General features: G+C 48.0%; 2 protein-coding genes across 2 annotated transcripts; one reads left to right on the top strand and one right to left on the bottom strand.

The window, feature by feature from the left end:
* Positions 1-2406: 2406 nt before the first annotated feature.
* PSMB11 (proteasome subunit beta 11) lies at positions 2407-3261 on the bottom strand. Its single transcript, XM_047861117.1, has one exon. The coding sequence runs from the start codon at positions 3259-3261 to the stop codon at positions 2407-2409; it is 855 nt and encodes a 284-aa protein (XP_047717073.1).
* Positions 3262-8967: 5706 nt separating this feature from the next.
* PSMB5 (proteasome 20S subunit beta 5) lies at positions 8968-15485 on the top strand. The gene is made up of 3 exons (XM_047861118.1): positions 8968-9191; positions 9913-10219; positions 14980-15485. The coding sequence occupies exons 1-3, from the start codon at positions 8994-8996 to the stop codon at positions 15264-15266; spliced, it is 792 nt and encodes a 263-aa protein (XP_047717074.1). The 5' UTR covers positions 8968-8993; the 3' UTR covers positions 15267-15485.
* The last annotated feature ends 383 nt before the right edge of the window (positions 15486-15868 follow it).

Here is a 15868-nt window from a genome sequence, read left to right as displayed (position 1 = left end):
GGAGAAAAAGAAGGACAGACTTGTGGGCCGTTCCTTGGTGGTAAAGGGTGCACTGAGGTGGCACACGGGCCTTTACCTGCTCTCCTGGTCCACCCCGATTCCATTAAACTTAGAAGAAAAAACAGGGCACAGGGAAGCAGGCCTGTCAGCAAGACCTCTGGGTGCATCTCTGGTCTCAAATACCTCATCATCTCGAAGGATAGAACTTATCAAAGGGAGTGAAGAGGGGCAGGACCGTGGAAGGAAAGAAGGGAGAGAAGGGGCAAGGTGATGGGAGAAGGAGACACCAGAAGAAGGGGCTCCCCTCCTATTCTGCCCTCTCTAGCTGGGTTCAGTCCTTCCCCAGTTTATGCGGAGGGGAGGGGCGCAGAGCATCCCAGGGGAGTGAGAGGAAGGCAGTTTTTGAGCCTTGGCTGGGCTCGGGCGGCCCCACCCCCCCCACCCCAGCTGCTAGCCACCCACACAGACATATACACTTTTTCTCATTCCTAGGGCTTTAGGATAGGGCTGTGAAGATGCAGAGGTGGTGAACTAGTGGGGTGAGCTCTGCCCCCACTTCCTCTCTGCTTTGGACCATTTTTCCAAAATAAATGTCAAGGCCTGCCTTTCTCTCTGAGGAGGGCCCACTCTCCCTATCCACGTGTCAGTGTTTCTCTTCCAGTCTGTTTCCTGGCTCCGGACACAGGACAGCACATGCATCACCTACCACACGCAGGTGCACACACTTCTACTGGGTCACTCACACCAGGACACATGTCCACATAAATCTCTGTACTTGGAGATGCACCCTCTTAGGCCCGAGTCAATCAAATGCTTGAATCAAAGGTCCCCACCACCTTTTCCTCCCTCTGCCTCCACTGCTTTCCTTCCTGAGACTCTCTGGCCTTTCCTCCCTCCTCCTCCCTACTCATGCCCTGAAGGCCAGAGCCTGGAGGTCTCCTCCCTCTGGGCAGCTCCAGCCCGGGAGGAATTCTTAGCAGGAAGTGCAGGGTTGGGGCTTGGGGCTTGGAGCTCAGGGCTGGGCTGGAGGCTGAGAGGAGAGGCATCCAGGGGGACTAAATGGAGGCTGTTAATCTTGAGACTAGACGCTCTGTGGGAGTGGGATGAGAGAGAAAGAAGGTTCAGCAACCTTCCCTCCAGGCAGTCCCATCTCTTGGTTGACTGTGCTTCCCACCCACCCCCACCCCCCCTTCAACTTTGCTTGGGGAGGGGCAGGGCAGGGACAGCATCCTTCCTGGACCGGCAGCCTGCACCCGCCAAGTCAGGACTTACAGGGGAGCTGGGGGAGGGACAGGAAGGGCAGGAGGAGGTGTGCTAACCCAACGTTTCCCACTGGCACAGCCACCTTGCTCTTTTCTTCATTCCCCAGAGAGAGTGACAGGAAGGAGAGGCTGGAAAGAAGACAGAGGGAAGAAAGAAGAAAGGGGAAAGAGGAGAGAAGTCTGGCAGCAACAGAGACAGGCCAAAAGACCAGAGCAAACGGTGGCCAAGGCTCTAGGCCCTGGTATGTCATGGGGGTGGCTGGCCTCCAGGCCTTCAGGCTCCTCTGGGTTCATTCACCCCAGGCAGGGGCTTGGCCCAGCTGCTCTCTCCCTTTCTCTTCATTCCCGGAGGCCTGCAGGGCCTTGGACAGAGAGAGAAGGCAGGAAAGAGGACCTGGGAGGACACGCTGTGCCGAAGGATCTCGGCTCTGGAGCAGAAGGCCTGGATCCAAGCCTCCTCTCTGCCACTTACTGTGTGACCCCAGCAAGTCACATAACCCTTTGCACCTGCTTCCTCTTCTGTAAGGTGAGGATAATTATTACCTCCGAGTTATCATGAGAAGGGCATTCAATAAGGAGCAGCAACTGTAGTCATTAGAGTCCCGTGCAGCGGGGAGGGGGCAAAGGGGAAGCAGCTGGGAGAAACCCTCCTTACCACCGCAGGCTCCACTTTGCCCCGCCCTACCCCTAGCCTGGGTGCTCTGGGTGACTCTCCCCACCTTATTCCTCTTCCAGCCACCCCCCTCACAAGGTGACAGTGATAAACTCTGAAACCGAGATGAGCACAGGAACGGGAAGAAAAGAGAGCAGGGATCTGGTGGGGAAAAGCAGCAAAGAGGGTGGTGAGAAAGAGGGTTTAGCCCCCAGCCCCGTGTCTGGCGTGCAGCAGGCACACGACAGGAGTATTTGCTGAGAGGAGAACTTGGTGGTGGGAAGGACGACGGACCAATCCATCCGGCATCCATAGGAACATGCTGGACAGAGCCATCAATAGCACTGGGAGGCAGAAAGGGATGGAGACTTGGAACAAATGGAGCTGGCAACCCGTACAGGAGGGAGCCAGATGCTGTGAGGCTGCTCCCCTGGTGGCCCATCCCCCCCCCCCACTCCCTGGGCTGAGGCCCCCTCCAAGTCCTGCCGCTTCTCAGAGAATCTCAGTCTCTGCGGGCATCCTAGAGTCTCTGTGCCGGCTGGCGGGCTCCGGATGGTCCCGGCTGGCCTCCTCCTCTTCCTTGTCTGGCTCTGGAAGCTTCTGCAGTTCCGAGTACAGCACACAGGCATCGTTGCGTGACACATACTCCCATCCACTCTCCCGCACGTGGAAAAGGTCTACAGAACCCCCGGAGTAGGCATCGCGGTGGGTGGCGTGGGCCACGGCACAGCGAGCCAGGGCATAGGCTTCCTGTGGGGTCATGTCATAGCGGTAGCCGCGGTCTAGCACACCATAGGCATAGGGAGATCCAGAACCCACGGAGAAGATGTTCCCTTGCAGGCGGGTGCCGTCACTGTAGACATAGAAGAGGGCAGGGCCAGAGCGGTCCCAGCCACACAGGGCCGTGGCCACACACAGATCCAGGCCCCGGTAGCAGGACATCATGGTCGACAAGAGCTTGGCGGCACCGGCCACGCTGGGCAGCTGACCCTCCCTCAGTGCCCGAAGCCGCAGCTCCCGTCGTAGCACGCGGTACCATACGGCACAGTCGGCCGAGGTGCCAGAGGTGGTGCCCAGGAGGTGCTGGTGCACAGGGATGATCTTGCGTGAGGTTGGACACTCCACATAGTTGCCGCAGGAGGAACGTGTGTCAGCAGCAGCGATGACTCCATGCCGGAAGAGGAAGGCCAAGGTGGTGGTGCCATGGGCCAGCCTGGGACCATGGATCTGCAAGAAGGTTTGAGGATCACAGCCTGGGGGCACAGCCCAGGCCCCAGGCTGAGGCAGGTGAGGTGATGGTCCCTGGGTGTTGGGGGCCTGCCACTTGCACACATCCTGCAGGGCCATCCCTGGGGCTGAGTGATGGTTGGAAGGAACAAGGCAGGGATTTGTGGGCTGGAGTCAAGTGGAGAAAGAGACGCTAAAGAGAAGCTGGGCTGCGGCCAGAACTGGTGAGAGAGGCATGTGATCTGTGGCTTCGCTTCTCCCTAACCCCAAATCAGGCTTTGGGACTAGCTGAGAAGCAGCCTCCTCCTTCTCAGAGGATTGCTAAGGGGAGACAGGACGAGGCCGGTGAAGTCTCCACTGTTGGGAAGACGCTGCTCGTGACACATCCGAGCGTCACCCAAGGAGTCCCCTGTCCATCATCCTCCAAGCACTTGGAGCGGAGTGGGGTCTGGGGTAACCTCAAAGGAAGGGAGGCAAGAGTGTAAGGAGCACATCTGGGTCCCTCTTATTTTTCCTGTGGGGCGCATTGGGCTTGCAGAGACAGATAAAGCTCTGTCCCTGTCTGGAAAGAGCTCCCAGCCTAGGAGGAGGTAAAGACAAGTGGATCTCTGATGGAATCAGAATAGAATGCTGTAAGGGGCACCTGGCTGGCTCCGTTGGTAGAGCATGTGACTCTTGATATCAGGGTTGTGAGCCCCATGTTTGATATAGAGCTTACTTAAAAGAAAAGAATAGAGTGCTGTGGGCCCACCAAGGCAGGAGTCTTTGATGTTGAGTTCTCTCTTCAGGGGTCTGGGCCCAGGGAACTCTAAAGCTCAGCTCACACCTTCACTTTCCAGTCAGGTGGAGAAAAAGAAATGGACCTAGACCAAGAGAAAAGTTTTTTTTTTTTTTTTAGTTTATTTTTTTATTTATTTTGAGAGAGAGAGAGTGCACGCAAGCATGCGAGTGGGGGAGGGGCAGAGGGAAGGAGACAAAATCCCTAGCAGGTTCTGAGCCATCACCACAGAACCCAGCTCAAATTCAGAAACTGTGAGATCATAACCTGAGCTGAGATCAAGAGTCGGCCTCTTAACCCACTGAGTCACCCAGGCACCTCCAGAAAGTCTTATGTGAGGAGGAGGGGAGCTCAAATACCTTCCACAAAGGCAAGGTATGGAGGGGCCAGGGTGAAGGGAACCTAGAATGTGGAGCTCTCGTTCAACTCTGCTTTGGAGGTGAATATGAACTTCCATCTGCATAAAGACAGAGAGAGAGTTCCTGACAGTTCTCTGGCAGTCTAGCTTCTCTGATTATGTAAAAGTTCTGAGGATGTAGCTGAAAGCATCTAATAGCCTTCCCTCTCCCCGCCCCCTTCTGCCCAATAGTTAACAATAGCAAGAGAGATATTTGTAGTTCCAAGGCAAGAGAAACAACTGACCTTGTCCCCATAACGCTGAGTCTAAGTCTTAGACCAACCAGGGGTGGTCAAGGGGTGGGGTTAGTAGACCCTGACAGCTGGCCCTTCAGAAAGACAAAGTAGATTGGGACAGAGCGGCAAGCTGCAACTTCTTCCAGCACCATCTGGACTATATTTTACCAAACACTGCAGCTCAAAGGGGTGCTGTGGAAATGGGTTTAGTCAAAGAAACAGACACACACACAAGAGAAAGATCCCAGGCCCTCCAGATACCATGATGACAGGGCCGTGGAGTCGCTATAATGGCAAGTGCAAACATGTCATGGGAAGACCAGAGAAACCAGGATGTCACAGTAAAGTCCAACCAGTCTTTCTCCCTTCTTTCTCCCTCTCTTACTAGACAGATAAGAATGTCTCCTGTTTTGTTTTGTTTTCATTTTTTTAAACGTTTATTTTTGAGACAGAGACAGTGTGAGCTGCAGAGGGGCAGAGAGAGAGGGAGACACAGAATCCGAAGCAGGCTCCAGGCTCTGAGCTGTCGGCACAGAGCTCGACACGGGGCTCAAACCCACAAACCACGAGATCATGACCTGAGCCAAAACCAAGAGTCAGACGCTTAACTGACTGAGCCACCCAGGTTCCCCAGAATGTCTACTGATTTTAAAGATTAAGCCTTAGATGTTTCGTATATGAATGGATTGTCACCTCCCTAGGTCAAGCCATTCTCAAGTCAGATCTGGACAGTTGAATGGCCTTCTAATTGGCCATCCTCCAGTCTCCCCTCTAATCTTATCCTCCACACTGACATGTTTTCCTAAGATATCACTCAAATCTTGTGTCTTCCCTACTAAGAAACCTTGAAGGGCTACAAGATCAAACTCAAACCACCTTCTCCTCCCCAGGCTGGCATTTAAGACCCACTATGGTGCAACCCTGATCCATCCACCACAACCTCTTTTCATGCTATTCCTAACACATCTCACACTCCCCCTTTATCTACCTTTTTCATCTATTTTTTTAATGTTTGTTTATTTATTTTGAGAGAGAGGGGAGGAAGGGAGAGAATGCAAGTGGGAGAGGGGCAGAAAGAGAGGGAGAGAGAGAATCCAAAGCAGGCTCCGTGCTGTCAGCGCAGAGCCCAACATGGGGCTCGATCTCATGAATTGTGAGATCATGACCTGAGTCGAAATCAAGAGTCAGATGCCTAAGCAAGTGAGCCATCCAAGCACCCCTTTACTATTTACTTTTAAGGAATCTCTACACCCAATGTGGGGTTCAAACTTATAGCCTCGAGATCAAGATTTGAACGCTGTATCGAATGAGCCAGTCAGGTGCCCCTCCCCTCTATCAATATGAATCCTATCCTTAAAAGCCTGGCTTAAGTATCATCTACTCTGAAAATCCTTCTGGTCTGAGAAAGGAGAGGCTGTTGGTTTGAGGAACAATGGGACCCAAGTGGTGTTTAGGGAAACGAATCCACACCTCCTTAGCAAAGCCTTCTTGGTCTCCCAACCTCAACCCAAACTGTATTAATCTCCTCTCTCACCTCCGAACCACAATAGTTACCATTTTTCCCCCAAGTCCACTCTATTGAGATAAAATTGACATATGACATTGTGTAAGTGTAAGGAGTACAGTGTAATGATTTGATACATGTATATACTGCAACATGTTTACCACAATAAAGTTAGTTAACACATCCTTCACTTCACATAATTAACCATTTTTGTGGTGGTGGGAAGAACATTTAAAATGTACTCTCTTAAGGTTGCCTGGGTGGCTCAGTCGGTTAAGCATCTGACCTCGGCTCAGGTCACGATCTCATGGTTTGTTCCAGCCCCGTGTTGGGCTCTGTGCTGACAGCTCGGAGCCTGGAGCCTGTTTTGGATTCTGTGTCCCCCTCTCTCTCTGCACCTACCCCATTCACACACACACTCTCTCTCTCTCTCTCAAAAAAATAATAATAAATAAACATTAAAAAAAATCTACTCTCTTAGCAACTTATAAGTATATAATGCAGTGCAGCATCGTTAACTATAGTCACAATGCTGTACATTTGATTCCCAGAACTTAATCTTCTCATAACTCAAGTGTGTACCCTTTGACCAACATCTCCCCCTTTCCCCTACCACACAACCCCCCGTAACCACCAATCTATTCTCTGTTTCTATGAGTTTGGCTTTGTTAAATTCATCATATAAGTGAGATCATACAGTGTTTGTCTTTCTCTGTGTGACATATATCTCTCTATATATAGATACAGATAGATATAGAGACAGATGATATACATATATCTATGTCTGTCTATCTATCCATCTATCTATCTATTGAACCAATATAAGGTAAGCTGTAAACAGATTACAGAAGGCCTTGAATGCCATGCTGAGCTGTTGAATTTTACAGAACATATTTAAGCAGGCAAGTGATAAGATTAAGAGAATGAGTCACCTGGGTGGCTTAGTTGGTTAAGGGTCTGACTCTTGATTTTGGCTCATGATCTCATGGTTTGTGAGTTTGAGCCACACATGAGGCTCTGCAGTGTGTCAGTGTGGAGCCTGCTTGGAGGTCTGTCTCCCTCTCTCTCTGCCCCTACCCCATGTGCCCTCTCTCTCAAAATAAATAAATAAACAAACAAAAAAAAATTAGGAAAAAAAAAGATTAAGAGAATATTTTAGGAAAATCAATCTGATGCTGTGCAAAATGAATTAGAGAGTACAGTTTGGGCCCCGAAAATCAGGTGGGAGACTATTTCAGTAATCAGAGGCGAGCAAATAAGGTGATATCAGTTGCAATGAAAAAGGACATGAGAAGCATCGTAGAGGAAAAATCAACAGGATTTGACAACTTACTGAATGTGAGGGAAAGGAAGAGGAGTTGTCAGAGATGAGCCGGGGCTTCAAGCCTCTGTGACTGGAAGAACATTGTTGTCATGCTCTCATGTATTCATTTGGCAAGCATTACCTAGGCATACAGTGGGCGCTGAGATGAATAGTGCAGAAATACCTGTCTTTAGAAACTCACAATCAATTAGGAGATAAATGTACACTTAACAGCCAGGTAAAATGCAAAAGTGTCTTCAGAGACGAACAAATGCTATTAGTGGCAGTGTGAAGGAACCACAGGGAAAAGTCAGAAAGAGGACTAGTTGCATTGCAGGGGGGACCGCAAAATAATACCTGATCTATAAACAGAGGCACTCCGCATTTTCGACACCATCCAAGTGTGAGACGCAGATAAAGATCTTCTGCTTCATTACATTCTGATGGTTGGGCTTGGATAGGGTTGCCAAATTTCAGCATTAAAAATACAACATATGCAGAGTCTACTGGGGAAGAGGAGGGGCTGAGTTGGGCATCAGAGGAAAGTGGAATTTAGATATTGATGGATGTTGCTGCTGGAATCCAACAAGAAAGGCCAGACACTGACTTCATAGAACCATAAAGCAGGAGGCAACATTTCATACCTTTGCCCACTTCCTCGTTTGTTATGGGTCCCAAAAGGGTTGAAAAATGGAGGTGGGTGGAGAGAAGGAGAGACAATGATAAATACCACATTCCTGTATTAATAAAGAGCTCGTCTTAGCAAGCTTAAGTTAGAGAATCTCTTGGAACATCTTTATAGAGCGTCAACCCTCCTCCAGGCTCTGAAATGGTAAATGACTATTGACTCAGTTATTCGCAGCTGAATTGAGAATCTAGTTTGTGGATTAACTGAGTCCCGTACTTTTCCTTCTTTATTTTTCATCTTTGGCGATACATTACTTATTAGCATTTCCACCACAGGGTGGGAGTAAAGAGAATATTAAATCTTAAAAATTGGTTACAGAATGTGGGTAGTGTGGTGATTAATGTTACCAGACAACAAGAGGTATAGCACTTTTATTTTGTTGCGATTTTTACCACAAAGTACTGTGGTTTAACTAACTTCACAAGAAAATGGCCTCAGAGTAGATCATTATTTTACCTAGTATTAGAGGGTGCCCTTAAACAAAATGGCAACGTCAGTCGAATTAATAGGATGCTAAAGCCGCAAAGATGTAAAGTATCGCTCAGACACCCGGCAGGGCGGGGACGACTTAGCGTTAAGGGTTCGGAAAGGATTTTCAACTAGTCACGCCCGTCTCAAAGATGGCCGGCCTCACTTCCCTCACGCAACATGGACAATTTCCTATGAACTGTAGGGTAACTCAATCCAGTACTGCTTGCATGACTAAAGTCAAGATGACAACAGCGTCCCTTTAAATTTAGAATAAATTAATCCATTTATTTTTTTACCCTTCCGTTAATATAGTCCCTCGTGTCTGGATCTTGTTTTGGGAGGCGTGGTTGCCAGGAGTTAAAATGGTTCCTCCCTGGGATAGCTTTAATAGGAAGTGAAGCTGTGACGGCGAAGCGTTGCCCTACTGCTCTCTGGTAGGCGTTCTCGCCGGGCGTTCCTTGTGCCCTTACTAGACATGGCGCTGGCCAGCGTGTTGGAGAGGCCGCTACCGGTGAACGGGCTCGGGTTTTTCGGACTCGGGGGTCGTGCGGATCTGCTGGATCTGGGTCCAGGGAGTCCCAGCGATGGGCTGAGCCTGGCCGCACCCCACCGGGGTGTCCCAGAGGAGCCGAGAATCGAAATGCTTCATGGAACCACCACCCTGGCCTTCAAGGTGCGGACCCAGCCGCCGCGCCGGGCTTAGTCCCGCGCGCCCGCGCCCTTCCTAGCCTCTCAGCTGGACCGGAGCCCGCGGGGGCCGCGACCACGAAGCCTAGTGGGAGCCTCGGTCCTCTCGTCCCGGTCCCGATGGTTTCGCTGTCTCATTGCCCCGGGAGACCTTGATTCTCGCGCCGCAGGACCGTGTGGCCGGGGTTAAGTGGAAGAAGAAACCGAGGCTGTTTGGGTTGATTCCTAGGCAACCCCAGGTGGCCAGGAAAGGGGAGGCCGCAGCAGCAATGAACACTGACAGGGGGTGGGGTATTGTAACCATTAACCAAAGGTTTTGGAAATTGGGTCCCCGCTAGGCGAGGGTAACCGAAAAGCTGCGTCTTTTGAGAGGGAAGGTTGGTGGGAGGGAGCACTGTAGTGGGAGCCAGACAATTGGGATTCCTGATCCAGCTTTGCAATAACTACCTCTAGGATCTTGGGCAAGTCATTCGATCTCATTGAACCTGTTTCCTGATCTATAAAATGAAATTGGAAGTTAATACCGGTTATATCCCATCGAGGGATTGATGGGAAGTTTAGTTGATAGTAATATGTGGAAAGCATATTGTGAAGTGTAAAACGATAGAGAAAAAGATGTTCTGAGTTTCCATTGATGCAAAAAGAAATGTCAAGATGTTTCTGTGGTCTGATGTGGCCTGCTTTGTGTTTTCCTCTGATCTTAACAGTTTCAACATGGAGTCATTGTTGCAGCGGACTCTCGCGCCACAGCGGGTGCCTATATAGCCTCCCAGACAGTAAAGAAGGTGATAGAGATCAATCCCTACCTGCTGGGCACCATGGCTGGGGGCGCAGCGGATTGCAGCTTCTGGGAGCGCCTATTGGCTCGTCAATGTCGAATCTATGAGCTTCGAAACAAGGAACGCATCTCTGTAGCAGCTGCCTCCAAGCTGCTTGCCAACATGGTGTATCAGTATAAAGGCATGGGGCTGTCCATGGGCACCATGATCTGTGGCTGGGATAAGAGAGGCCCTGGTGAGTTAAGCTGCAACCACATGATTCTTGGGCTGACACTACAGAGAGGAGGGGTTGGATGAACAGGTGAATGAAAGGGCTTTGTGTCAGTGCTGAGGATGTGTTTATTAGGTTTTGGCTCTTCTCTATGTTCAAGGAAGGCACTACAGTGTAGGAGAGGGCATGGAGCTTAGATTAGCTGTGTCATTGACTACCCATGTGACCTTACACAGGTCGCTCATTTTCCCAGTTAGTTTCATCATCTGTTGCAGTGGTTAAATGAAGTAATACACGTAAAGCATGTAGTGTTTGGCACATAATGTTTTTCCTTCTATTCTCTCTCCGGTAAAATAATAAGATCTACAGGGGCATCTGCATGGCTCATTGGGCTGAGCATCTGACTCTTGGTTTCGGGTTAGGTCATGATCTCAAAGTTCAAGGGATCAAGCCCTGCTTCGGGTCCTGCCCTGATGGCATGGATCCTGCTTGGGATTCTCTCTCTCCTCTCTCTCTGCCCCTCCCCTGCTCTCGCACTTTGTCTCTCTCTCTCAAAATAAATAAATAAACTTTAAAATAATAATAATAATAATACCTATGAAGAGTGTATTTGAGAGTGAAATTGGATAATAGACATTAAAAACCAGTCAGTGCTTTCTAATAAAAATATGTGAGCTGCATATGTCATTTAAAATTGTCTAGGGGCGCCTAGGTGGCTCAGTCAGTTAAGCATCCGACTTCACCTCAGGTCATGATCTCACAGTCCATGAGTTCGAGCCCCACGTTGGGCTCTGTGTTGACAGCTCAGAGCCTGTAGCCTGCTTCAGATTCTGTGTCTCCCTCTCTCTGAACCTTCCCCATTCATGCTCTGTCTCTCTCTGTCTCAAAAATAAACATTAACTTTTTTTTTTTTTTTTTCTTTAGTAAAATTGTCTAATGGAGGGGCACCTGGCAGGCTTAGTCAACAGAGAATGCAATTCCTGTTCTCAGGGTCATGAGTTCAAGCCCTATGTTGGGTTTAGAGCTTACTTAAAAAATAATAACTGGGGTGCCTGGGTGGCACAGTTGGTTAAGCATCCAGCTTTGGCTCAGGTCATGATCTCACTATTTGTGAGTTCGAACACTGCGTCAGGCTCTGTGCTGACAGCTCGGAGCCTGGACCCTGCTTTAGATTCTATGTCTCCCTCTCTCTCTCTGCCCCTCCCTTGCTCATGCTCTGTCTCTCTCTTTCTATCTCTCAAAAATAAACATTAAAAAAATTTTTTTAATAATAATTAAAATTTTTAAAGATTGTCTAATGGATATATTTAAAAAGCAAAAAAGATTGGGAAATTAATTTTAACTATTTATTTAATACAAAATACCTAAAATAGTAACATTTTTGCATGTGCGTTAGCCCCCTTTCAAGTGTTCAATAGCCATATGTTGCTGGTGACCACTGTGTTGGACAGTGAAATTCTACTATACAAGTAGCTACTGTAAACTTAGTTATTTCTCTTCCCTTTTTCCCTTTAGAGAGTCTTTGACCTAGAAGGGGCTTTTGGGACTCACCCTCTCCTTGCTTGATATAATACCCTAGGATCCTAGGTCCTGTTCTGTCATCTCTGAAAATAAATTCCTTAGCCTTTTTTCTCTTTCTAGTATATAGAGACCTTGCCAGAAGTTTAACCTTGTATCTAATGTCTCTTCCTTTTCAACCAGTTGTTTGTTTTTAAGTTTTATGTATTTGAGTAATCTCTGCACCCAACATGGGGTTCAAACCCATGACCCCAAGATCAGGAGTTACATGCTCCTCTGACTGAGCCAGCGAGGAACCCATTTTTTTAACCAGATTTGAATGTCTGTTTCTCTAGTCAAGCTGGAATACAGCCAGTCACTTTCTGTGTCATTTTCCCCCTCAATGCTTGAAGATAGTTTATTCTTTCCTCTTCCTTTTTTTGCTTCATTCGTTCGCCTGCTTACTGAGTGCCTAGTTTTCCTCTATCAAACAACTGTAGGATACCCAGGACTTTAAGTTTATTTATTTATTGCGGGGGAGGGGGAGAGAGAGAGAGAGAGAGAGAGAGGGAAAGAGAATCCCAAGCAGACTCTGCACTGTCACCATAGAGCCCAGTGTGGGGCTCGAACTCACAAACCCGTGAGATCATAACCTGAGCCAAAATCAAGAGTCAGTTGCTTAACCGACTGAGCCATGCAAGTGCCGCATGCATCCAACTCTTGATCTCAGCTCAGGTCTTGATCTCAGGGTCATGAGTTTAAGCCCTGCATTGGGCTCCACACAAGGCATGGAGCCTACCTTAAAAAAAAAAAAAAAAAAAAAGCCTTCCTGACAACCTGTCCCATTCAGGATGAGTCAGCCCCTTTCTCCAAGAAGCAGAGACTGAGAGGGGCACCTGGGTGGCTCAGTCGGTTCAGCATCTGACTCTTGGTTTCAGCTCACATCATGATCTCAGGGTTTCAAGAGTTTGAGCCCCGAGTCGGGCTCCATGCTGACAGTGCAGAGCCTACTTGGGATTCTCTCTCCTTCTCTTCTGCCCCTCCCCCACTCGCACTATCTCTGTCTTTCTCAAACTTAAAAAAATTTTTTTTTTCAAAAAAGATTGAGAAAGGATCACAGATTACTTAGTACAAGGCTAAATGAGATGAGTGCTGTTTTTAAAAGAACCAATATGATGCTGAGGGAATTTTGAGAAGGAGGGGATTACTTTTGATGGGAGGAACTTGGAAAGACTTCATGGGTAGGTGGCATTTGTCCAAGATGTACAAATCAGAGAGGGGAAGGCTAGTGAACAAAGGAAGGGAGGAAACAAGCATGCGGTTTTGGGGGAGTAACTGAAAGCCCACTTTTTTTTTTTTTTTTAATTTTTTTTTTTTCAACGTTTATTTATTTTTGGGACAGAGAGAGACAGAGCATGAACGGGGGAGGGGCAGAGAGAGAGGGAGACACAGAATCGGAAACAGGCTCCAGGCTCCGAGCCATCAGGCCAGAGCCCGACGCGGGGCTCGAACTCACGGACCGCGAGATCGTGACCTGGCTGAAGTCGGACGCTTAACCGACTGCGCCACCCAGGCGCCCCTGAAAGCCCACTTTAATTGCAACTAAGGTTGTATGAAGAGGAGTTAGGGATCCATAAAGCCAGAGAGGTAATCTGGAACCAGCTAGTAAGCCAGCTAGGCAAGGCGGTGGCTGTGGGACCCGGAAGGGGCTAGTTGGGGGTAGACATTGGAATCCTTCGAACCCAAAAGCTGAGATGAGTTGTGGTTCTCTACTGGCTTGCTTTAGAATCACCTGAAGAACTCAAAACACAAGCTCCATACTTACTCCCCACCCCAAACCAATTGAAAAAGAATACCTGGGGTAGGTCCTGGGCATCTTTTTAAAAAGCTTCCTTAGAGGATTCTGATACATAGTGAGAGATGGGAACCACTGAAGTAGGAAAAAGATTAACGATGCCATTGACAATGCGGGCTGGTGCAGCACATGAGAGATGACTTTGGTTGGTAATGGAGGGCCACTGAAAGTATTTGAAGATAGGAAGTTTGAATCTGAACTTGATGAGAAGGGCATTCTGTTGGAAAGGTCCAGCAGGCATTTGGGATTGATAAAAATTTTATTAAAATCTTTGTCTAAATTTTCATATATACTAAAAATCAGCTAATTTCTTCATAAAGGGCCAAATAGTAAATAACTTAGGATTGCAGGCCATCCGGTCTTTGTCTCAACTGCTTAACTCTCCTGTTTTAGCACAAAAGCAGTCATAGACCCTATGTACACAAATGAGTATGGCAGTGTTGCAGTAAAACTTTGTTTACGAAAACAGGCAACACTGTCCAATAGAAATAAAATGTGAGTAATACATGTGTATTTTTAAATTTTGTAATAGCTACATCCTAAAAATTAAAAATGGAAATTAATTTGGGGCCATTGGGTGGCTCAGTCAGTTAAGTGTCCGACTTTGGCTCAGGTCATGATTTTGTGGTTTATGAGTTCGAGCCCCGCGTCGGGCCCTGTGCTGACAGCTGGAACCTGCTTCAGATTCTGTGTCTCCCTCTCCCTCTGCCCTTCCCCTGCTCACGCTCTGTCTCTCAATAATGAATAAACGTTAAAAAAAAAATTAATGGAAATTAATTTTAATAATATATTTTATTTCGTGGATCCAAATGGATCCAAAGTGTTATCATGTCAGCATGTGGTACCAGCTTCATTTCAAATGCTCAGTAGTCACATGTCTAGTGGCTCCCATACTGGACAGTGCAGGTCTTTGCAATATGATTCAAAACTCCAGGCTTTCTCCTACTGTATGATGTATGTCTTGTCCTTCAGATAGTCTGAAGTTTGAGGGCTAGAATCGTGTTACACATCTCCCACAGTGCCTGAAGTTCTGTGAAACCTAAGTCATTTGGATTATACTTTTTGCTTATACAGCAAGGACAAGAAAGGAGTTACTGTAATGTGAGGTTAGATGAGATGGTATATTGTAGGATCCTGGAGTCTTTATTTATTTTGAGAGCGAGAATCCTAAGCAGGCTCCGTGCTGTCAGTGCTGAGCCTGACGTGGGGCTCACACCCATGAACCATGAGATCATGACCTGAGCCAAGAGTCAGATGCTTAACTGACTGAGCCATCAAGGCACCCCAAAGTGCTATTTTCTTACATATATCTGTTGGTCTCCCCTGGGTTTCAAAAGAGCTAAAGAACTGTTCTGGGAAAATGAATTAGATGTCAGAAGGGGTGGTCATTTTTTTTTTCTTTTTGTCCTGCTAACCTCACCTCTCTTTCCAGGCCTCTACTATGTGGACAGTGAAGGAAACCGGATCTCAGGGGCCACCTTCTCTGTAGGTTCTGGCTCTGTGTATGCTTATGGGGTCATGGATCGGGGTTACTCCTATGACCTAGAGGTGGAACAGGCCTATGACCTGGCCCGTCGAGCCATCTACCAAGCCACCTATAGAGATGCCTACTCAGGAGGTGCAGTCAACCTCTACCATGTCCGAGAGGATGGCTGGATCCGAGTCTCCAGTGACAATGTAGCTGATCTACATGACAAATATAGTGGATCTACCCCCTGAAAGAGGGCAGATGTGGCTGCTTGCATTTCTTGGGGTGACTATTGTTGGTAATGTGGACACAGCTCCCCATCCTATAGTGGAGTGGTCCTCAATTGTATTGATAATTTTTTTAAGCTCTGGTGCCGTTGACCTCTCTATGTTACCAGTTGTTAATGACCTGCTGCTGCAGAGGTGATCGTTTTACTTTCTTGGATGTTAACATTACACTACTTGACCACAGTCTGTGTTGTGTCTTTTGTCCACACTGTCCCTCCTCCAAGCACTTTACAGCCAAATAAGCCAGGACAGTGGGAGGGCACTGACTGTAATTACAGGAAACAGTGGTGTGAAGACATTGTCTAGTGAATACATTAGCATCCCCACTCATGAAGCTAATAACAAAGGAGAAGGAGAGAGAGGCAAGGGAGGAGGGAGAGACTTCCCGATTCTGTTTGCAAAGAGATGAAAAGTTGATGAGGTGGAAAGATGCACAGGGCTGTATGAGCCAGAGCTGCGGAGGAAAAAGCTTTCACTTTGTGGTGGGGGAGGGGAGGCTAGTGCTACATGCAGAGCAGAAAGGTGAAGAGGGTGAATCTTGCATCTTGAACCAATTGGGAAGGGAA

The sequence above is a fragment of the Prionailurus viverrinus genome, chromosome B3, assembly GCF_022837055.1.
Source record: "Prionailurus viverrinus isolate Anna chromosome B3, UM_Priviv_1.0, whole genome shotgun sequence".
NCBI classification, from domain to species: Eukaryota; Metazoa; Chordata; class Mammalia; order Carnivora; family Felidae; genus Prionailurus; species Prionailurus viverrinus.
This window is presented reverse-complemented; position numbering and strand designations above follow the sequence as displayed.